The sequence below is a fragment of the Natrix helvetica genome (genome assembly GCF_964273705.1).
Source record: "Natrix helvetica genome assembly, chromosome: 6".
NCBI classification, from domain to species: domain Eukaryota; kingdom Metazoa; phylum Chordata; class Lepidosauria; order Squamata; family Natricidae; genus Natrix; species Natrix helvetica.
Window position 1 is genome coordinate 73,813,754 of NC_138553.1, and position 24,295 is coordinate 73,838,048.

The 24,295-nt window shown below is 43.2% G+C and overlaps 1 protein-coding gene across 3 annotated transcripts in view; it reads right to left on the reverse strand.

Annotated features, from left to right (window-relative positions):
- Positions 1 to 23,271, reverse strand: part of SULT4A1 (sulfotransferase family 4A member 1) — a 28,200-nt gene extending 4,929 nt beyond the window's left edge. The window contains exons 1-6 of one of the 3 annotated variants that reach the window (XR_014175730.1): positions 22,832 to 23,271; positions 8,480 to 8,610; positions 6,531 to 6,611; positions 6,296 to 6,422; positions 2,985 to 3,079; positions 1,473 to 1,645 (exon numbers count right to left, since the gene is read on the reverse strand). Coding sequence is in view for 2 of the 3 variants with exons in the window: in XM_081957491.1 (XP_081813617.1) it covers positions 1,507 to 1,645; positions 2,985 to 3,079; positions 6,296 to 6,422; positions 6,531 to 6,611; positions 8,480 to 8,610; positions 22,832 to 23,000 (742 nt within the window). In the remaining variant the exon portion in view is untranslated. The remainder of the gene's footprint in view (positions 1 to 1,472; positions 1,646 to 2,984; positions 3,080 to 6,295; positions 6,423 to 6,530; positions 6,612 to 8,479; positions 8,611 to 22,831) is intronic. The other 2 variants (XM_081957491.1, XM_081957492.1) reach the window with 2 other exon arrangements.
- Positions 23,272 to 24,295: the final 1,024 nt, after the last annotated feature.

Below are 24,295 nucleotides of genomic sequence, written 5' to 3' on the forward strand. Positions count from 1 at the left end.
GGTTGTAAATTGAGACTACCTTTTTCATTATGGCTTCTTTTTTCCTGATCTAGCTACCTGAAACACAGACACAGTAGCATGAATTTTATACATTCATTATGCTTAATTTTGCCACTCCCCCCCCCAGCCCCCAGGAGCACTCTACAAGCCTCCTAAAGGCTATGCATGCCCTTTTTCTGACAAAAAACGGGCCTGTTTTTGTGAAAAACGGCCCCGTTTTTTGCTTGTTTTTGGGCCCCCAACCCTCCAGGAGCACTCCACAAGCCGCTTAAGAGCTATGCCCTTTTGGGGGGGGGGGGAAATGAGCCCATTTTCGTGAAAAACAGTTCTGCAGAGTGCAAAAACTTTTTTTTTAATTTGCCTATTCAAAATACTGGTGCGTCTTATACTCCGAAAAATATGATAATAAGAGAAGAAACAATTTTAAAGTTTACAAGCAGAAGAGAAGTGCAAATTTGCCAAGCAACGTCCCAACATCCATGAGTTCGCGACAGCCCTCTAACCAAACAGCAGATAAAACATTCAGCTGGTCATCTCCAGCCAAAGTAATTAAGTCATTGCTTCTCAGTCTTGGCAAGTTAAGACTTCAATTCCCAGAATTCCCTAGCCAGTCCACACACCTTAAAAGTTGCCGGAGTTGAGAAACCCTGGATTAGATGCTCATTTTCCTCTGTCCCTGTATTTTTAATCTAAGCTAGTGTTTCCCTTTGAACTCTGGTGCTGGAGAAGACTCCTGCAAATCCCTTGAACTGCAAGACGATCCAACCGGTCAGTCCTAGAGGAGATCAACTCTGACTGCTCTGTAGAAGGCCAGATCCTGAAGATGAAACTCAAATACTTTGGCCACCTAATGAGAAGGACTCACTGGAGAAGAGCCTGATGCTGGGAAAGATTGAAGGCAAAAGAAGAACGGGACGAGAGATAATGAGGTGGCTGGATGGAGTCACCGAAGCAGTAGGCGTGAACTTAAATGGACTCCGGGGATGGTAGAGGACAGGAAGGCCTGGAGGAACGTTTTCCATGGGGTCATAATGGGTCGGACATGACTTCACCAACTAACAACAAGTATTTCTCAATGGTGGCAGCTTTAAGATTTATTGAGTTCTGGGACTTGAAGTCATGAAGTTGCTGAGTGGGAAGAAAACAAATCCATACATTCAGAGCTCTAAATTATAATTCTTCGGGTGATAACGACTACGTGTTTTAGATCCCTCAAAATTAAACAAAAACAGTTCTAAGCCCACCTCCCGAACGGTAGCTTTCCATGGTCAGGAAATGCACCTTTTCCCCATCTACCCTCTCATTTTAATTTTTTTTAGCTTCAGGCTGATTGACTGAACCATGGTTCAGGTTAATAGCCCGATTCTTTGTCTTCAAAATACTCTAACCAATTAGCGTTGGGAGAAGGACAACGGCTACGCATTCCACTCTGGAATCGTCATAAAAGTGGATTACCATTACACACCTCCCACCTGTGCGAACGTTTGCAAAGGGTCTGACACCTACCCCTGCCCACTGAAAGGACATCAGCATTGCAGCACTGGTCAATGAGCTGGTGGCAATGTTCAACCATCGATTCCAACTGTGCTTTGTCGTAGGCGATGCCCAAGAACCTCGCTAACTGTTCGACCAGGGTTGCAAGATCCTGTGAAAGAAGAGGATATTGACTCGCGGAGAAGAAATTAGTCAAAAATAAGGCAGTTCAAAACAAAATACATTCTGGTTACCAGTTATTGCCCCCCAAAAAATATTGATGCAGGCTTAGCAATAGCAGCTTTATATATGTTAAATCAGTGCCCCCCCCCCCAACCTTTGGGGCACATGGGACCAAGTCCATAGAGAGAGGTTTCTCCATGGACTGGAGGGGAAACGTGGTTGGGAATGAGACAACATGCCCCAGCAACTTGCTGTGGCCAACTCACCATGCCCAACTCACTGCAGGACATTTCCTGAGTTCACAGAGAGCTGCAGAATTAAAACTGAAGCCACCATATTGCCATAAGGTGTGAAAGGGGGGGGGGGGGCTTCTGGATAATTTGCAACCACGAGGCTTTTAAAGCAACGGTATGGGCCAAACTTCCTGCAATGGTTTTCATCGTGAATTGTACTCTTTTAATTTCAGTTACGCTGCTGAAGTTGCAACATTGGAAGTTCTCATCCCAACTTTGGTCAGCTGGGATTTCAAAATGGAAGGTCCCAACAGCAAAACTGAGAAGGTAGAAAGTCCCTGTGTTGACCGAGAAACATTTCCACTGAGATTGGAATGGGGCTGCGCTGGTTTTTTGGAATTTTGACTACTGGTACATCAGCATGGAAATCAACATAAAAAATGAAATGCAGCTACAACTGCTAGGAAGCCCTGTTACTTTGTCAATATTCCTCAAATTATGAACAATATTTCTTTTTTAAAAACCACTCATGTTCTTCCTGCTCCTTGCTCCTTTCTGTGATTCTGTGTAGATAGAATTTTAAATCTATTTTCTTCCCTTTGCTGCATTTTTACTTTTCGTAAACCAACCAAAGGCATTTTCATAAATTGCAAGTATGTTATGATAATGAATCAAAATAGCCATTCATAAAGAACACGTTAAAATAGAAGAGGAAGCATAACCTATTAGAACAAATCCCAAAAGCTAAAATCAAAATTAAGATGAAGGAAATTAAAGTTTAAAGTTTAAAACAAAGGGGGGGGAGGTTATCAAATCATACACTTCATTTATTATGTTAAACTTATTAACTTAGTTTTCAGACAGCCCAGGAACAAACAGCTTACCAAACTCCTGACACTGAAAATAATAAAACACCGGACTGTAAGTGATGTTAATTAACCAAGCTTAAATTCCAAGAGGGGGGAAACCCCTCACCCCTAACCCACATCTCTGTCTCTTGCCAGGTTTGTGATCTTGCTTCAAAGGAATCAAGTGGGGGGAACACTTCTTGCTTACAAGTTGGGGGGGAAATCTTTGATATGCTTGGATAATTACCTTGTGCATATCTTCATATTTGAGAAAGAGCACATTGGAATCCATATGATGCTGCCAAAATTCCTGGACATGTTCAAACCACGAACCATAACCTACTATAGAGACAGAAAACATAATAGCCAATATTCAAGATTTTTTTTAAAAAAAATATATTGTTGTTTTGGGGCAAATTTTCACTGGAATACAAAACTCATTATATTGCATTTCTATTTTTTGTTTTGTTCTCAAAATATGACTGGTGCATCCCTAGCAAAATCCAACCGAAGAAAATAACTCCAAATGGCCTCACTCCCACAATGACAACACGGTAAACCTATCTTGCATCATTCCTGGATTTCCGAGGAGGGTATGGTGTCATGGGCATCACTGGGGCCAACTGGCAAGGGTATAGCATGGCTTTTCCCCCCTTTCTAAAATTGCCCGATGGCGGGGAAAAAAGTAGACTCCTTGAGACACGAAAAGTCTGCTTCCATCAAACCTGACCTGGATTGAAGACCGCGCGCTGGGGAAGAAGTCTGAATGGTCCACTTTTAGAAGACAAGTGGACCATTCAGATGTTCTTCTCCAGGGTGAGGTCTTCAGTCCGGGTCAAGTTTGGGCAAAGCAGACTTTTTGTGTCCCAAAGGAATCTACTTTTTTCCTGCCATCGGGCAAACCAGCTGCTAATTTGAAGTGGAGGAAGTTATCTGAAACAGGAGAGGACTTGCAAGAGTCTTTCCTGCTCAGATCTATTGCTTGATCAACAGTGGTTCTTATGGAGAGAGATTTTCTTGGGTAAGATGACTGGTTGCAACATAATGAGGAAATAAACAGTGGTTGCAACATAATGAGGAGACAGTGGTTGCAGTCAAGCATTATGTTCTCTGGGGCATCTGAAGAAGGAATCAAAGTCTGTCACACGTGGCCACAGGGCCACAATCAAAGCCTGCCCTTCTGTACATTAGTGCATCATTAAAAAAATGTCAGGGTTTGATAGTGATTCAGTGCCTGCCACCAGTGGTGGGTTTCAAAATTTTTTAGAATGTCTTCTGTAGGTGTAGCCTGCTTTGTGGGAGTGGCTTGCCGGCCATATGACCGGGTGGGAGTGGCTTGCCAGCCATGTGACTGGGTGGGAGTGGCTTGCTGGCCATGTGACTGGGTGGGCATGTCCAACTTGTAAAATGTGGTGAAACTCACTTAACAACGCTCTTGCTTAGCAACCAAAATGTTGGCTCAGAAACTCTGGCATTTGAAGCACGCAAGTCTTAAAGCTGTCAAGTTACAAGACCCTTGCACCACCTAACCCTTTAGAGAAAAAAAACCCTAGAGGTGTTCAAACTTGACAGCTTTAAGACTTGTGGACTTCAACTCCCAGAATTCCTCCTCCAGTCATGTTGGCTCAGGAACTCTGGCATTGAAGTGTGCAAGTCTTAAAGCTGTCAAGTTACAAGACCCTTGCACCCCTAACCCTTTAGAAAGAAAAAACCCCAGAGGTGTTCAAACTTGACAGCTTTAAGACTTGTGGACTTCAACTCCCAGAATTCCTCCTCTCTCTCTTCATCTTGATGATGTGCGGACGGGCAGGGGGAGGGAGCTGGAACCGGTTCCAAACGGCCCTGTAGATTTGTGAAACCTCTTCTACAGAAGAGGTTAGAACTGGCAGGAACCCACCCCTGCTGCCACCTCACAGATTTTGATCTGCTCCAAGACACAGATAATCAAATTGTGATCATGTGTTTAACAATCGTTCTAAGTTTAAAGGACTGGTGGTTTATGACCAGTCCTGACACCTACAATTCTTGCAGTGCTACTTCAGTCATCTGATCACAATCCGGATGCTTGGCATCAAGCATTTGGAAGCTTAGTTTGCAATTGGAACAGTGGTAGAGTCCTGATTCACAGGATTGCTGTTTGCAACCTTCCTACACAGTTTCTTATGACAGTCAATGTCAATGGCAGGGTAGAACACAAGTCATGATCATATAATGTCTTGCTTAACCACCCCAGCAAAAAGGTCATAAAATTGGGTGCAGTCACATGATGCCTCACTTAACTATCTCACAATGACTACCGTAATTTTCTAGTCCCAATTTTGGTTGCCTGTCAAGAATTCTCCGTACGGCTAACCCTCTGAGACTGTGGGACCTAGAGGTGTCCATATCAAACAGCCAACCTTCCCTTTAGCTCTGGAAGCTGAAGAAGTCACCCTGCTAATTCAGGGCTACTCATGTCCTCAAATCTCAGAGAGGGTCTACTTTCATCCCTTATATCAGGGGTCCCCAACCTATGGGCTGCTGTCGACTGGTGGGCTGTGAGGGGTTTGCAACTGTGCCGTACAAACGGCACCCTGACCCAGCGGATGAGTGTGTGCACGTGTGCTCCAGCGGCGTGAGCGGCAGGAACTTGTGCACACCGCGTGTGAAAATGGAGCTGCATGCACGCTTGCTGGCCGCTTGCACAAACCATCCCATCCTCCACCTCACTGGTCTGAAAAACGGAAATGTTGCGGGACCTTGCCTTAGAAATTCTAGGAGTTGAAGTACCGTACACCTATCTGTTGTGGCCCGCCAGCGGCCAGCAGAGCTGGCAGCAGAGTCAGACAGTGAGGAGGTCGGGGAGGAACATGGGCCAGTCCCGGAGGCTGGGGATGAGGGCTCTACATCTGAGGCAGAGACAGCGCCGAGGCCATCTGGCAGCAATCAGGTGCCTATGGAGCTAGTGAGGCAGAGAAACAGGTGGAGCCTGTTCCCAGTGTGCCCATGTGCAGAGCTGCCAGAAGAACAGAACAATTCAGAAATCAGGGTAGACTTGGGAGTAAAGTCAGAGGTGGAAGGTGATTGGCCCCTCCCAAAGGAAATAAAAGAGGAGCCAATCACCCTCCACCTGTGACTTTACTCCCATGTTGACCCTGATTTCAGAGTTGTTCTTTTCCTCTGGAAGCTCTGCGCATGAACACACTGGAAACAGGCTCCAGCTGTTCCTCTGCCTCACTGCTGTTCAGCTCTGTAGGCAACTGGTCACTGCTAGATGGCTTCGGCCCCATCTCTGCCTCCAGAGACCAGTAGGCAACTGGTCACTGCAGAGCCCTTGTCCGAGCCTTCCCCAGCCTCCAGGACTGGCCCATGCTCCTCCCCAACCTCCTCACTATCTGACTCTGCAGCCAATTTTGCTGGCCGCTGGCGGGAAACAACGCTATCTTAAAAGTTGCTGAGGTTGAGAGAGGCTGTCCTAGATGGCAAGTTAATACCCCAAGCCAACCATCCTATGGTTCCTGCATGATGCAAAACAGAGTGAAGGAAACTGCTTAACGAAACAGACGGGGAACTTCTTACACTTATCGTTCATAAATCTCCGACAGAACTCCTGAAATGTTCCTCTGTAGCTCATGGTTCTCAGGGAGCGATGGAACTGGTAATAAGAGACGACCAGATCTTTGGGATTACGGGCCATGTATATGATCTAGGGAGACGAAAAGCAATTCATTGGGCAGAATGCTCCCTCCATCCCATCTCCCTCACTCAGAAAACCTGCAGAGGGCAGGTAACGTAGATGACCAGTGAAGGCTACCTTGGATTCGCCGCTATGCAGGTCAGAAGGCAAGAAGCGGTACGGCAGGTGGCTTTTGATCAGGCGAGGAGATGTCAGTTCCTGTAATGGGCAGGGAAGAACATGAAGGCTCAGGGCTGACATGGGCCAGCATAATAAATAATTCAAACAGGTCCCCGCAAAAAACACAAAACAATAAGAGGTAAAAGGGAATGAACAAAAAGTCAATAGATTATGCTATTTCTTGGAGTCGAATGGTGTAAGCCAGGGGTGTCAAACTCAAGGCCTATAGCAGTGATGGCGAACCTATGGCACGCGTGCCACAAGTGGCACGCGGAGCCATTTGTCAGGGCACGCGAGGCGCTGCCTTGTCAGCTGGCCAGCGCGCATGCCGGTCCGGTTTGCTCGGAGGATCCTTTAGAGCGCTCCGAAGGCTTCAGGGAAGCCTCCAGACGGTCCCTGAAGCCTTCGGAACGCTTAAAACGACCCTCCGAGCAACCCGGAAGTCACTTCCGGTTTGCTCGGAGGGTGATTTTAAGCGTTCCGAAGGCTTCAGGGAAGCCTCCGGATGGTCCCTGAAGCCTCCGGGGGGCGAGGGAGGCTCTTTTCGCCCTCCCCAGGCTCCTATAAAGCCTCTGGAGCCTGGGGAGGGCGAAAAAAGCATGTAAAAATGGGGGCGGTTCGCGCGTTGTGCACGCATGCACACTTGGGGGGGGTCGCGTGTTGCATTATGGGTGCGGCACGCCCGCAAACGACCCCCCTGCGTTCCCCCCATTTGTGGCACGCGAGCCAAAAAAGGTTCGCCATCGCTGGCCTATAGGCTGGATACGGCCCGTGGGTTGTTGTCAAAATAAAACATTCCTTTCTAGAAGCCCAAGGTCATTCTTTGTCTCCACACCTCTGCACCTGACCGGAAGTGGATGGGTGGAAATGCCAGTGTGGCAGAGGAAGATTGGACCATGTGATGGGCTTGTGGGTGTGGGGACAAGATCATGAACTTTCAACTGGGTGGGAACCCCGGGAAGTTTTCAGGGGTTCCACAGATGTACCAACATGTCTCTCTTAATAAATTAGAACTTTGAGGAAAGATCTGCCTTGGACTCTGGTTTAATTTTGGATGATTTGTGGAACGCTGACAGCTATCATATCATATCTATTGCCACCCAAACATATATCCTTTCTCCCTTCTGATCTGGCAAAACAGCTTGGAGACAGGATTGAGTGTTAGCCCATGCAAAAGAGCTGCATACCGAAACAGGTGGGACTGTCTCAGGTCACTCAGCAGGGACACATTTGTGCAAGTGTCTTGGATGAGACTGCTGGGGGAGACATTTATTAAATCTCCATATTACACCAAGTGGGAAGTTTGAAACTGGGCAGGAAAAGAGTATATGAAAGGTATCGGGGTATCCTTGTCAACCACAGGCTAAGCATGAGCCAGCAGTGTGATGTAATCATTAAAAAAAAGCAAGGGCTATTTGGGGGTTCATGAATTGAAGCAGAGTCCTGGAAGCAACTGTTCCTCTCAATTCTATCTTGGTCAGATCCCATTGGGATTCAAGATTTAAAGTCCAAAAGTGTAATTGAGAAATTGGAATTCAAAGAAGGGCTACAAAGATGGTGGAAGATCTGGAAATCAATCCTGCTGAGGAATGGTGAAAGGACCTTGGTATACTTTGCTTTCAAAATAAACAATTGAGGAGATATGGAAGCAGCCCTCAGGTACTTGAAGGGTTTCATACAGAAGAAGATGTAGAGGACCAGTACATAATCATTAGGTCCAAGAATCACTTGAAGGGGTGAATTATTGAATTCTATACGAAGTTATGTATCATCTGAAAGCATTAAAACCATAACATTCATAACGATGTACTATTCCAATACATCAAGGAATCAAACAGAGCTTGAAAACAAAAGCTCACCAACAACATCATTCCAAAATTAACACCGATCAGAGGATTCATTTGTACCTTGATAATGTCCAGACCAGGCTGAGGATATTCTAAGACAGGAAGTTGCTCATCTATGTTCATTAACCCAATTTCATCAGGATCTGCTCCTTGGCTCACAAGATACACCACTTCCTGCAATAAACCTGTGCCTGCAAATTATTGAGAAAAATAATAAGGCAAAATGCAAACTTTCCGAGAGAAGAGAAAGTTTTCTACTATCAGTCTATGAGCAACACTATCCCCAGATCTTGCATCTTACTGCAGTGTTTATTTACCCAAACTAGTCATCTCCAGATGTTATGGACTCTTTTTTGTAAGATGCCTAGCGTCACTGACAGTTTATAGATTCTCAAAATGAATAAAACCCATAATTTCATCCCAAGTAGTCTTTGGAATTATATATGGGAAAGTCCAGTAGGTAACAGAATAACAGAGTTGGAAGGGACCTTGGAAGTCTTCTAGTCCAACCCCCTGCACAAACAGGAAACATGTACCATTTCACACAAGTAACAGATCAAGTAACAACTAACTAAATCATCGAATCATAGGGTTGGAAGAGAACTCGAGGTCTTCTAGTCCACCACCCCCTGCTCAAGTCTATTTGAGCCCTTTATAATTCTCATAGTTTTGCTTCCTGTATCTCTTCATTTGTACTTCTGAATCCTTTCTTCACCATTTCTCTTCTTGTTATCCAATTTGTGGTTTAATTCTATTAGTTGGTCACATTGCCCTACCCGTTTTAGCTTAAACCCTTTCTGATGAGCAGATATTTGGCAAACATATTCTTGCTGGTCTTCGTCCATGGTCTTCATCTATCTCTTGTTGGAAGCCCTTCCAGCAAGTAGTGCAATCCACTTAATGTTAAAGTCAAAGTTCTCATGACAAGCACCATTCTTTGACTTAGCAATTCTAAAACCTTCTTGTTCCCTCATTGGATGTTGACCTACAGTTGAAAAGTATAGATGAGATTACCACCTGTGCTCCTAATGTTTTGATTATCCTGCCTTGTTGCTCATAGTCCATTGGAATTGTTTTCAGGCTCTTGGTTGTATCATTCGTCACAGCACGAAAGAGGAGAAAGAAATAATAATCAGTGGGCTTCATCATTTTGGGAAGCTTCTTTGTACCTGGAAGATAATACCCTTCTCTTAAGAATTTGTCTAGTCTACAAATTGTTGACTCTGTTCCTTTAAGTAGTGAATCTCCACTCACCAAGATATGACCTTTTTCTTTGGGGAATTCTAATATACTTTACTTCATATCACTGATAATTTGGCAATGTCTGTTTTTCAGGTAACTCTGTGTGTTTCCTTCCTGAGGGAGGATATAAAATTGAGATCAGAAAGTCCTAGACTTATAACAGTTCACTTAGTGACAGTTCAAAGTTACAACAGCACTGAAAAAAGTGACTTATGACCATTTTATGCTAAAACCGCTTAGAAAGGGCTGTAAAGCACCGTGAAGCGGTATGTAAGTCTAAGTGCTATTGCTAAGTGCTATTTTTAATACTTATGACCGTTGTAGCATCGAGTGGTCACGTGAATTTACATTTGGATGCTTGCAGAGGTTGTATTCAGCCAGTTCGGACTGGTTTGCCCGAACCGGTAGCTCTTGTTAGGGATGTATAATGGATTTTATAATGGGAAATTTTGTTTTTTAAAGTTTTTAGAGTTTAATATTTTTGGGGTTTTAAATTTTGTAAGTATGCTTATTTATGGACTTATTTTTACCTCCTCTGCACGATATATGGTGCTATCTTGATTATTGCTCTGTACGTCGCCCCGAGTCCCTGTGGGGAGAGGGGGCGACTAATAAGTTCAATAAAATAAATAAATAATAAATAAATGTAACCCTAGGCTTGGCTTGGCAATGTATGTAAGCTATGATTATTTTACTGTTACTTTAAATGCTTAAGAGATGTAATTGGTTTATTACCTCAAGCAGCCATAAGAGGGAGCCAGAATGACTGTTAGCTCTCTGTTTTGTTAGACGTTGATCAGTGTATTTTGAGGTATTGTGGTTTGCTACTGTTTAGCTATACTTTGTGTATTAGACTGACTATTTTGATAATTGAATTACTGAACCGTGTATGACTTGGACTGTTAACCAGACTCTAAATACCTCTATATTTCTACATAGTAAACTACTATATTTTTATACTATTCAGTGTCTCTGTATGTTGGTTTGTGCGTGTTATTCCATATCACTCTCATTACGCTTCTCTGCCTACTCGCTATTCTAACGGGGAGCTTAATTACTTAACACTGGTTATGGGCCCAGTGTACCTTATGGGCCCAGAGTGTACCAGAAGTAGCTGAAAAGAGAGTTGGTGTTGATATGCAATAGCGTATACAGATAGCTGTTTATTTATAAGTGTTTACTATTATGGAGAAGATGGCACACGCACCATCAGCAAATTTATCACTGATAACCCAGTTGGATGGAACAAACTATGTTTCCTGGTCAGTGAAGTGCAGCTTACTCCTGCGTACTGAAGGATTGTGGGATGCTGTACAGAATCCACCGGACGTGACTTCTTGGAATCCAGATGATGAGGATGATGCCAAGAAGATAGCAGAGTTTCAAAGATGCAACGAACGAGCATTGTGTATGATTGGTCTAACGTTGACTGACCAACAGTTAGTTCATATTCGTGGGGAGAATTCTGCAGCAAGATGTTGGGAGAATTTGAAGAAGATATATGTACATGACACTGTAGGTGCACATATACATCTTACCCGCAAACTGTTTAGGGCACGTCTTCTTAAGGGTGGAGATATGTTGGCTCATTAAACTTTATGAAAGGAGTTTTCCAAGAGCTACATGAAAAGGAACTTATTTACATCATTCTGTCATCACTGGATGAGAGTTATGATGATTTTGTATCGTCCCTCAAGGTCCTAACCCGAAATGAACTAACATTGACTGACATAACTGCACGCCTGTTGGAAGAGTCCAGAAGAAGGTTGGAAAGAGAGCAACTGAGAGTGAAACCACCACAACATGAAGAGTCACCTTCAACTGCCTATACTGTTAGAAAATGTTTTTCTTGTGGGGCAAAGGGGTATATAGCTAGATTCTGTAAAAATGCAAAAAGACAAAATACTAGAAAGGCTAAGAAAAATGATAATGTCAACTTAGGTATGTCTACTTTAACTATCTCTAGAAATGCACCAATAAGCCATGATTCATGGGTTGTTGATAGTGGAGCATCACAGTGCATTACTAGAAATAAGAATTGTTTTATAAAAATGTCTGCCAGCAAGCAACATGTATCTTTGGCAAATGGATGGAGGGTGAAAGCATCTGGTGAAGGTATGGCAAGGTGTTCATTTGTAAATGAGCAGTTATCCATGTTGTATATACCTAAACTGAAATTTAATTTGTTATCAGTAAGAGCTGTAGTTAATATTGGCTACGTAGTAACCTTTAGGGGAGATAAATGTATTATAGAAAAGGAAGATAATAGGATTACTGCAAAATTAACAAATGGTTTATATATTATAACTGATGACCATACTACCAATTCAGTGTATGACAATGTGAAGGCACATGATGAATGCATACATCAGCTACATAGGCGTATGGGGCACATTAATTTTAAAACGCTGCAACAAACTGTAAAGTTGTCAGAGGGAGTGAAATTAAAACCTTGCAGTAAGTATTTAAATTGTAATGTATGTAGTAAGGAAAAGAGCAGGGTTACACCAGCAAACCGATATAATGGGTTTAAAACGAAAGAACTTTTAGAAGTTGTTTTTGCTGATCTAATTCGACCTATAAAACCCAGTCCATGATACACAAAACATAACAGGCACCTCCCAAATTGGGTTTTATATCATGGCTTCAAGATATGGTTTCTGCTATTTAATGAAAGACAAGACAGACACATTTCAACAATTTTTTAATTGGCTGAGATTTGCAGAAAGAAAGATAAAAGCCAAGGTTATTACTGTAGTTACTGATAATGGGACGGAGTTTACAAATTATAAGTTCCAAACTATGTTAAAAACAGCTGGTATTGAGCATAAGCATTCTGCTCCTTATAGACCTCAACATAATTTGTTTGTAGAACGAAGGGGGCAAACGTTACAAGTTATGACTAGAACCATGTTAGCTGATTCAGGATTGCCTGAAACATTATAGGGTGAACCCATGATGTGTGCTAATCATTTACTGAACAACATTGTAAATGCTTCTACTGGAGAGGTACCATTTACTCGTTGGCATGGTAGGAAACCTGATTTGAGCTACTTGCACATGTTTGGAGTTCCTGCATGGGTCCATATTCTAGCACAGATCAGATTAAAGGGACAAACTCGTGCAAGGGAATTAATTTTTGTTGGTTATAACTCAAACCATAGATCTTATAGGTTCTGGGAACTAGGGACAATTAAGATCTATCACAGTGCAAATGCGAAGTTTTTAGAGCATGTTGGTTGGGATAAAGTGGAAATAAACAACGATGTAGTGATTGAAACCCAGGTTTTTCCTAGTGGTAAAACAGAGAAACCAGATATAAAGATTAAGGAGGAAGTGCAAAGTCAGGATGAAGTGAAAAGTCAGGATGAGTTAGAAGAACAGGAACAGACGCAACAAGAGAGTCCAATAGTGAGCCCTGAGTTACCCAGAAGGTCAACCCGTGTAACGCGGCCACCTGATAGGTATCAGGCATCTGTTGCATGTCGAATAGATAAAGTTCCTGCAACGTATAATGAACTATCAATGTATCCTAAAGAGGAGCAAATAGTTTGGAAAGCAGCAATGAACAGAGAACTAAAATCTTTACAAGATCTGGAGGTATATGAGAATATGAAATTACCACCAGGTGAAAAGGCGATAGGGTGTAAATGGATTTATAAGATTAAATCAAGTGTAGGGACAGTTACCCATAAAGCTAGATTGGTAGCACAAGGTTTCAACCAGTCTGCAACTGATTATGATGAAGTGTTTGCACCAAGTTTAAAAGCCATAACATTGCGTGCATCATTAGTTTGGGCAGCTAAGCATGGATATGTAATAAATCATTTAGATGTTGAAACAGCATATCTTCATGCACCGTTGCAACACACTATTTATTTAAAGAAAGCTGAAGGATTAAACACTGATAGCAACACTGATTGTTGGAAATTAAAAAAGAGCCTGTATGGTTTAAAACAGTCAGGCTACGAGTGGAATCAATGCATAGTGAAGGAATTAGCAAGGATAGGGTTTAAAGCTGGATTACTGATTCTTGTTTATTTAAGCTAGAAAGTGATGGTATGACTTCATTATTGTTATTGTTTACAGACGATATAGCATTAATTACTAAAACAGAGCAGAAGGCCATTGAAATTATTACACTATTAAAAAAGAGGTTTAAAATAAAACATCTTGGTGAAATAAAGAAATATCTTGGATTGAAGATAGATAAGATTAGGGGAGGATATAAAATATCACAGGCTGATACGATCAATCAGTTACTTAGGAATTACAAGATGGAACTGTGTAAAACTGCTAAAACTCCTATGAGTCCGGAATTTAGCAATGATGATAACAAAAGCCCAGTGTTTGATAAGAATATTTATCAATCCCTAATTGGTAGTTTATCTTATCTTAGCAATTGGTCTAGATCAGATATTTTATATAGCGTTAATCAATTGGCAAGGTTTAATGCCGAACCCACTGAACGGCATTGGCAAGCAGCAAAACGTGTATTAAGGTATCTGAAACAGACAATACACTATACATTATACTTAGAGCCTAAGGATGAGCTGATATTAACTACATACGCTGATGCAAGTTTTGCAACTGAGGTTTCCACACGTAAATTTACATCAGGTATCGCGATATTCTTAGGAAAGGCGTTGGTTGGATGGCGGTCTATTCGTCAAAAGCATATAAGTTTGTCTACAATGGAGGCCGAATTTTCATGTTTATCTTTGTTATGTACCGATTTAATTTGTTACAAGCAACTACTGATAGATATGGGAATTAATGTTCGTGAGCCTATTGTTGTATATGAGGACAACCGAGCAGTGATCCAGATGGCAACAAGTATTGCTGTAAAGACAAGGTCAAAGCATACTGACTTAGTTTTGCCTCCCGGGGATATATTTTAATTGGGTTTGGGTATTTTAATTGGGGATGTTTTTTAGGGTTTCCATAGTATATTTATTTCTTGTACAGTCTTATCTCCTCCATCTAAATGTTTAGTATTTAATGGTTTTATATTATTGTATTTTATCTGCATTTTATCTGACTGTACACCGCCCCGAGTCCCTTTCTGGGAGAGGGGGCGGTTTAGAAATCCAAAGAAATAATAATAATAATAAATACGAATGTACAGCAAAGTGTTAGTTGTAAAATTACACTGGAATATTGTATGTCTGAAGAGAATGTTGCTGATCATTTTACCAAAGCACAAGGTACGGTCAAACATAAACAATGTTGTGATGTTTATGGATTGAGAATGTGAAGTTGTGTGTAAATACATTGACAACCCAAGAGGGGAGAATGTTAGGGATGTAACCCTAGGCTTGGCAATGTATATAAGCTATGATTATTTTACTGTTACTTTAAATGCTTAAGAGATGTAATTGGTTTATTACCTCAAGCAGCCATAAGAGGGAGCCAGAATGGCTGTTAGCTCTCTGTTTTGTTAGACGTTGATCGGTGTATTTTGAGGTATTGTGGTTTGCTACTGTTTAGCTATACTTTGTGTATTAGACTGACTATTTTGATAATTGAATTACTGAACCGTGTATGACTTGGACTGTTAACCAGACTCTAAATACCTCTATATTTCTACATAGTAAACTACTATATTTTTATACTATTCAGTATCTCTGTATGCTGGTTCGTACGTGTTATTCCATATCACTCTCATTACGCTTCTCTGCATACTCGCTCTTCTAACGGGGAGCTTAATTACTTAACAGCTCTGATGATCAGTTGGCCCCGCCCACTTGCTCCTGCCCTATCCTATCCTTTATCTCCTGCTTTCTAGCTTATCTCAATCGCGTGGCACAGCTGATTCCCTCCCCCAGCTGTTTTACTTACCGTTACTGACTTGGAAGGTAAGCAGTTGAGCTTCTAAATGCTACATTTTCAGTGCAAATGCTTTAGGCAAAGCGTGCGCTCATTGAACAGGTTGTTAAACCGGCAGCATCCCACCACTGGATGCTTGACAACCGACTCATATTTATGATGGTTGCAGTGTCCCGGGGTCATGTGATTCCTTTTGCAACCTTCTAACAAGCCAGTGGGGAAAACAGATTCACTTAACAACCTGGTTACTAAATTAATCACTGTAGTGATTCACTTTCCCACTGGAGCATGTAAAAGGAAGCAAACATCACTTAGACATTTCTGATTTAGCAACGTAACTGTTGGACTCAATTATGGTCGTAAGTTGAGGACTACCCGTGCTCCATTGCAGAGGGGGCCTTCCTGTTTTTTTTTTAATTTATTCTGCTCTTGCCATTTTTATTTACTTGTTTGAATAGAGACTTCCAATTCATCTTTCTTGATAGACCCAGTTTGGATAGAGACTTTAATACAAGCTTATCATGTTCATTCTGCTCAGGAATTTGGAGTAGCTTGTGTTGCGAGTGTCTGGGGTTTTAGTGGCGTGGTTTACCTCCAACGTCTTCGTTTCTTCTTCAAGTAATCCAACCAGAAATCCAACCAAGTGTAATTTGAGTCCTCCTCAGGTAGGAATATAAACATTGCACACATTTTGCATGTAGCAATAGTGTTGCAAAACCACTCCCTGTGGTTTTGTTTTTTCTCACGCAAAGATTTATGTGTAGGTTTTTTTTATAACTCCCTAGAGGTAGAAGTCTTTACAAAAGGTAGATAACATATAAAACGACCGAAAAAAACAAAAAATACACATAGAAATATAAAACATATGTCTATGTCATGTATGTCTCTCTGTATTAAAAATATGTGCAAATAAAATAAAATAAAAATAAAGGTAAACACACACACAGAGTCTAAAATAGGGGTGTCAAACTCGATTTCATTGAGGGCACCTTGTGTCAAAACACCTTGTGTTTGACCTTGGGAGAGTCACTGCGTTAATTGTTTGCTAGCCGAGCTGAAGACTTACTGCGCAGGTCATAGGCAGGTCATAGGCCTTATCAGCAATGATTTACTGCGCATGCTTAACTCGTTTATAATACATCACACATTCCAGAGACTTCCTTCCTTTTGTCCTTTGTTCGTCTGCCAAGAAGGTGGGTGACAAACTGCTCTTGCTAAAATGTAACAATTAGATAGGTTTGTTTTATTTCTATTTTCTTATTTTTGTATTAAAAGTTTGTTTTCATTAGAACATGTTCTCGGGTTTTTATTTTCGCTTTGTTGAAGATATGCTGTTTGGAAAAGTCGTCGGTCTAAGACCTCATTAGTTCAGGGTGAAATTTCCCCTGACGGGGGCCAGGGTGGGTGTGGCCAGGATGGGCATGGCCAGCTCGCTGGCAATCATTTCGGGGGTGCCTGTGGTGGCCCGAGCACTCTGCCAGTGAAAATGGGTTCCTGAACTCCGTTTCGGCTGCAATGACCTCCTGCAACCCTCTTCCAGCAAAAACAGAGCTTAGAAGTGCCACCCGTGGTCCTCGCAAGTTCCGTGATGTCCTCCTGCAGCGCATGCAGCCCTCCCTAGATCCATTTTCGCTGGCAGAGGCACTGTGGATTGGTCCTTCACTGTGTCCAGGGGGTCCCCACGGGCCAGATCTAAGCACCCTGCAGGCCACATCCAGCCCCCGGGCGTTGTGTTAAAGATCCCTGCTCTAAAATAAGCTATATTATGGTTTGGGTGGTTGGGGTTGAGGACATGAGAATTTCGTATCCTAAGCTTTAACTCAACCAATTTTAAGCTTTGTAAGCAACCCGAGAACAAAAGAGAGTTGCAAAATGAGTCTGAATTTACAGTATCGTCTGCAGTTTATAAAACAATTTTCTCTGAAGCTTGGAGGAAATCAAGTAGAAGCTTTTAGTGCCGGCAGCAGGTCATAAATATTGCAAATGTGCAACTTCAGAAAGCAATAAAGATGCAGCCAGCTGGTCTAATCTGGCTTTTGCATGCTATTGTAGCTTCTCTCCCCCATTCGATTAAATCTTTGCCCAGAATCTGGGGAAATCCTTCATAGCAAAAAATGACGGGGTGGCAGAATAAGCAGATGCAAAACAAACATATAAATAGGAAACATCCGGACCTTCAAGCCATCCTTTTTTTCTTGCTGGGCCTACGTGACAACCTCTTTAGCCTCGCAATGTACAACCGACTTCTCTTAAGACAGAGCCGGATGGATTCGCACCTAACGCTTAGTCATCAACTGTGATTGATAATTAAGCTGAACGTATCATATTAGGAGTTCATGTGCTCTGAAGAATTAAACTTTCCAATGCTATAACCATTTCAGGGTTTTGTACTTACTGAAGTAGCCTCGTGTTTTAAAAATCGAATGAATTTTTAAAATATCAAAATATTTTTTTAAAAAATATCAATGGCAGTCTAATATACCATATTTTTCAGAGTATAAGACACACCTTTTTCCCTCAAAAAAGAGGCTAAAAATCTGGGTGCGTCTTATACACTGAATGCAGCATTTTGGGCATCCCGAAACCCCCCCCCCTTCACCAAAATAGCCATGCATAGCTTTTAGGAGGCTTTCAGAGAGCTCCTGGGGGCTGGGGAGGGCAGAAATGAGCAAAAAACGGGCCTTTTTTTGGGTCAGTTTTGCTCCCTCAGCCCGCAGGAGCACTCTATAAGCCTCCATAAGGCTATCCATGCACTATTTTTAACAAGAAACGGGCCTGTTTTTGCAAAGAATGAACTGTATTTTGCTCATTCCCCCCACCCCCCAGGAGCACTCTACAAGTCTCCTAAAGGCTACCCATGCCCTTTTGGGGGGGGGGAGATTTACAGAGTGCAAAAACTTTTTTTTTAATTTGCCTCTTCAAAACCCTTGGTGCATCTTATACTCCGAAAAATACTTAACTATCTTCAAGATTTTCAGCCTGATGGTCTCCTAACGGGATGGACTCCATGCCCCATGACTTTCAGCCATTACATCAGGGCAGTGGTGGGTTCCTACCAGTTCGCCAAACCGGAAGTAACTTGGCGGCCTGGGTCACTGGAACCAGCAGTACCTCAGGGCCCTGAACCGGTTCTCCCGGTGGCGCTGTAGGTATCGCCATCTTGTTTTTTGCTTTGGTGCATGCGCAGAGCAATTTTAGTTGTAGTGTGCATGCGTGCACTCATGCACGCACAAGCCACATCCCTGAGCAAACCAGCAGTAGCCTCTGCTGGAACCCAGCCCTGCATCAGAGGGTCATTATATCCAGTAAGAGACAAGGAACGATGGGAGAGATTTATGTAGTTCCTCTTAATCACATTGTCTTCTTACCTTGGATTTGGAGATCTAGGACGGAGTTTAAACTCTTGGGAAGAGTGTGTTCTCCTGCTTTACTAAGCAGCTTTCTCAGATAGAATAGAATTACAGAGTTGGAAGGGACCTTGGAGGTCTTCTAGTCCAACCCCCTGCTTAGGCAGGAAAACCTATACCATTTCAGACAAATGGTTATCCAATCTCTTCTTTAAAACCTCCAGTGTTGGAGCATTCACAACTTCTGGAGGCAAGTTGTTCCACTGATTAATTGTTCTGTCAGGAAATTTCTCCTTAGTTCTAGGTTGCTTCTTTCCTTGATTAGTTTCCATCCATGGTTTCTTGTCCTGCCCTCAGGTACTTTCAAGCAGCGGTCCCCAACTAGTGATCTGTGGACAACTGGTGGTGCGTGAGAAAATCTTGGTGGCCCGCAGAAAAATTATTTGCATTTTTTATATTGCAATAAATACTATTCATATTTTTTAAAAAATTCATGTGAGTGGTCCGTGGGATTTAAAATTATGAATTTTGTGGTTCCTGAGGTCCGAAAGGTTGGTGACTCCTGCTTTGGAGAATAGCTTCACTCCCTCTTCTTTGTGGCAACCCCTGAGATATCGGAACACTGTTATCATGTCACACCTAGGGTTTTCTTTAAACTAGTCATGCCCAATTCCTGCAGCCGTTCTTCATATGTTTTAGCTTCTAGTCCCCTAATCAGCCTTGTTGCTCTTCTCTGCACTCTTTTCTAGAGTCTTGAACTACCAAATACCTATCAGTTTTCTGTTAACCGTAGTTGCAATTTAATGTAAGCAAATAGAGCAAACTAAAAATATAGAAACCTGAATTTAATTGAGCAATACCTGACCCGCCAGGTGACATCTATTAGCCATCATCTGTAGCCATTATATCAAAGCAATGAGAATGGCAGTGCGACCATCCCCAGAACGTGTCCTACTGTCCAGTCCTGCCTTAGGAACCACGGTACAAAATACAGACTACAAGAACGTGGCTTTCCGAGGTCAATCAATATGTGGTCCGAGACGCTGGCTTGAATTCATACCATACTTTGCTCCCAGCTCAATCTCTTCACTGTTTTTCCCCAATCACCTCTGGGACATTGAGGGAAAGGAGCATGGGGCGACTGCACAGTGCCGGGCCCAACTTGGCTTTTCCTCCTGCCCCCTGAATCATCCTGTTTGTATTTGCATTTGATTTCTAATTTCCAATTGATGCGAGCCAAACAAGGACAGTCAAAGGACTGGAAGTGTCCCAAGGCCATATAGAATGCTCAGGTCTGCATGCTGGTTGAAGAGCATGGGCGATTTGTTCTTTCAGACTCGCAAAATGTTTAAAGCGGCCTTACAATAAAGTAACATTAGCACCTCTGATCGTGTTTCCTGTCTGGCCTACCCAGGAAGGTCGCGATTCATCTCGCAATTCTGAAAGTACCCGCGCCGATTGGGCAGAGAACATTAAGAAGGGACGCGGTGGCTCAGCGGCTAAGATGCTGAGCTTGTCGATCAGAAAGGTCGGCGGTTCGAATCCCTAGCGCTGCTTAACGGAGTGAGCTCCCATTACTAGTCCCAGCTTCTGCCAACCTAGCAGTTGGAAAGCACGTAAAAAAGGCAAGTAGAAAAATAGGAACCACCTTTGGTGGGAAGGTAACAGAATTCCCTGAGCCTTCAGCGTTTAGTCATGCTGGCCACACGACCACGGAGACGTCTTCGGACAACGCTGGCTCTTCGGCTCTGAATTCCCTAGAGTCGGGAATGACTAGCACATACATATGTGCAAGGGGAACCTTTACTTTACATTTATTAAAAACATTAGGCCATAATAATTAACCTAAATGGACTCCTGTGCTCTTTCCTAACATCATTCTGCTTGGAGACAGGATACAGTAGGTCAGGCCTCAGCCTGTTCAGAACTGGGCCACAGATATGGCAGGCGAGAACGCTGGGATGGGCAACACCATAAATATGGATTGATGCACATGTTCAATTAGAAGAATTGTTTCCTGTCTGCTTTGGAATAACCTTGTTTTGTATGCGTTTGCGTGTGTTTTTTTTAAATCTTAGCAGCTTCTGTTGATTCCTTGTAGCCTGAGCATTTGGAACATGTCAGGAGGATGGGAAGGCTGAGAAGATAGGAAGACTGCAACGTTAAGCAGGAAAGAATCAGCTTTCTCCCTCTGCAAAATCCATATGGACCAGTCCACCTTTGCATCACCTGCCTTCTCTCTCTCTCGGATATCTTGTAACTCAAGGCTCCCTGTTTTCCTTTAAGATGGGCCTTCCCTAGCTAGCCAACCATACTGGAATTTCCAGCCGTCTTCATACAAGCAGGAACCGGGCCTGACCTGGTATAGCTTATGAACCTGGCTAACTGCTCCAACTGCACTTAGCTGTGTTGATAACCCCGAGGGGGGTAGAGAAATCCCTCTGGGATTCACCTCTGTTGATCTGAAAAATGAGCCCTTCCTTTATTAAAGAAGGTTATCTCTCAGTACAAGGGCCTCCCTAACAATGCTTTCAATCTGATGATGATGATGATGATGATGATGATGATGATGATGATGATGATGATAATAATAATAATAATAATAATAATAATAATAATAATAATAATAATCTACACATCAAGAAAGTGCAGCAGAGCTGCAAAAAACTGCACTACTAGGAACATTGTATATTTTAAGAAGATACTTGGTTGATACCTAGGCCGCTGGCAGCAACCCATATCAACCATTAGCACCAGTCAATGGCATTTGTGACACATCTTTAAATGTTCACTTGACTGAGTTTCATGTTTAATGAAGAAAAGAAATAATAATAATAATAATCAGTTTTTTAATATGTTTAAAACCTTTTAAATGTTTAAAATGTTCAGTTGACAGAGTTTCACCTTTAATGAATAAAAGATCATCAGTTTGTTTTTTAAATGGATAAAAATGCACATCTCAGCCTACAACTTTCAGGTATGGAAGCGGGGGAAAAGTCCTTTGCAATGCCCCTATTTCACCTTGCATCTTTCAGGCCTTACAAAGAGCATCTCGGCTAGCAAGCCCATCCCTACAATTCCCTAGGCCTCATCCTTGGTCCAACCCAGTTAGAATCTCAGAAGAGGTAAGGCAGACAGTCAGGTAAGGTCAGACATTATCATATTAATGATTATTAATGATTATTAATGAATAATAATAATAATAATAATAATAATAATAATAATAATAATAATAATAATAATAATAATAATAATAATAATAATAATAATAATAAATCTTTGGTGAGATTCACTGCCTTTGGGGCTGGTTGGTAGCTCAACAGCTTGAGTCCTAACCAAGGACCTAGGAACTGTTAAGGTAACGTCGGAGGATATAAGCTGTCCCAAGAAGGGTGATTTTGATTTTTTTGTAGAATCAGAATGTTCAAGTCCGATAAATTTAGGATTTCCAAATAGCGAGGTAGCCCTTTAGGTATTGCTCCAAGGGCTCCAATTACAATCGGGAGAACACTCGATTTCTTTTTCCACAGCATTATCATTATCATTATTATTATTGCAGTTATAGAAAAAGAGGACCACAGTAGTAACACATCAACACACCCTTTCAAGACCACCCAAACCCCAACCCCAGGGATCCCCACGGCACCTGCAGGAGGTTTGCGATCCTTCCGTGGGAAGGAGAAGCCAACTCGCCTCGCCCCGCCTCGCCTCTTCTCCAAGGCCAAGAAGGAGAAGCACAGAAAGTCACGTAACTAAGGAGCCATAGTTGCGTGACTTTCTGGGCTTCTCCTTCTTGGCCTTGGAGAAGAGGCGAGGCGGAGGGAGGAGGAGGGAGGCCAAAAGCAGAGCAATGGGGGAGCTTCGCCCCGGAGTCAGGTGGGCGAAGGAGAAAACGGGGGGAAACCGGGAGAGGCAAACGGGGGGGGGGAGAGAAGGGGGGATGGACGGGAGCTTCCTTTCCCTTCTCCTCCCGCCGCGCAGCCCCGCCTCCTACCTGACTTGGGGTAGGTAACGATCCAGACGTCGCTGTCTCGCACGGAGAAATTGGTGATCTCCTCCATCTTCCCGCGGCAGAAGGGCGGCAGGCGCACCCCGTTGTACTCGAAGTACTTGCTCTCGAACTCCCCGGGAGTGCTGGGGGTCTCGCACTCGCTCTCCGCCATCCTCCCCCGCCGAGCCCAACCAGGAGCCGCCGGCTGCTTGCAAAGGGCGGAAGGACGCTGCCTTTCCCGGCGCCAAGGAGGAGCCCGCTCGTCCGTCGGTCAGCCCGCCAAGCCCGCGTTGCCAGCTCCGGTCAGCGACAAGCTTTGCGCTCCGCGGGGCCAAGCAGGAACCGGTCTTCAGCGAATGGGCTCCGGGGGCGATGATGTAATGCGGCGTCGCTCAAGAAGCGGCGAGGAGGAGGAGGGATGAGGCCGCCGCCACCGCGGCACAGCGGAGCCGCAGCCCGCCCGGCTTAACCCTCGGCGTGCCTGGCCTCTCTTGCCGCCTTACCTGGCGCCAGGCTCGCTCGGGGTCCGGGAGCGAATTGGGCTGGGCAGCCTTCCTTTGGGAGATACTCAGTTAACGGTAACAGAGTTGGAAGGGACCTTGGAGGCCATCTAGTCCAACCCCCCTGTTCACGAAGGAGACCTATACTAGGGATTCCAACTGCCGACCCTTTGTGATCGACAAGCACGGCGTCTTAGCCACTGAGCCTACTAGCTCAGGAGCAGCCCCGCCGAGAACCCGTGTTGCACGTCGGTCGGGTTCACACGACTCTCATCAGAAGCTTCCCTCGGACCGAATCTAAAAGCCACTTCCCGCGAACTGGGAAGAGCGTGCTCTTATGAACGCTTCCAGGTGGCAGCAAAGTCGGGGTTCACCTGTCACTGAGTCCAAGCCCCCCCCCCCCAGCAAAAAGGCTCTCTGACCAACCTATCTTTGTGTTGCAGTTCATTCTCACAATACTTGTGTAGTCCGTGTTGTAAAACAAATCAAATGAGTTGCATTCATGCAATAGAATAGAACGGAACGGAACGGAACAGAACAGAACAGAATAGAATTCTTTATTGGCCAAGTGTGATTGGCCACACAAGGAATTTGTCTTTGGTGCATATGCTCTCAGGGCACATAAAAGAAAAGATACATTCATCAGGAATCATAAGGTACAACAATTAATATAATCATAGGGTACAAATAAGCAATGAAATCATACTAGGAATCAATATAAATTTATAAGGATACAAGCAACGAACTTACAGTCATACGGTTATAAGTGGGAGGAGATGGGTGATAGCAACGATGGGAAGACTAATAGTAATAGTAATGCAGACTTAGTAAATAGTTGACAGTGTTGAGGGAATTATTTGTTTAGCAGAGTGATGGCATTCAGGGGAAAAACTCTTCTTGTGTCTAGTTGTTCTGGTGTGCAGTGCTCTATAGTGTCGTTTTGAGGGTAGGAGTTGAAACAATGTAT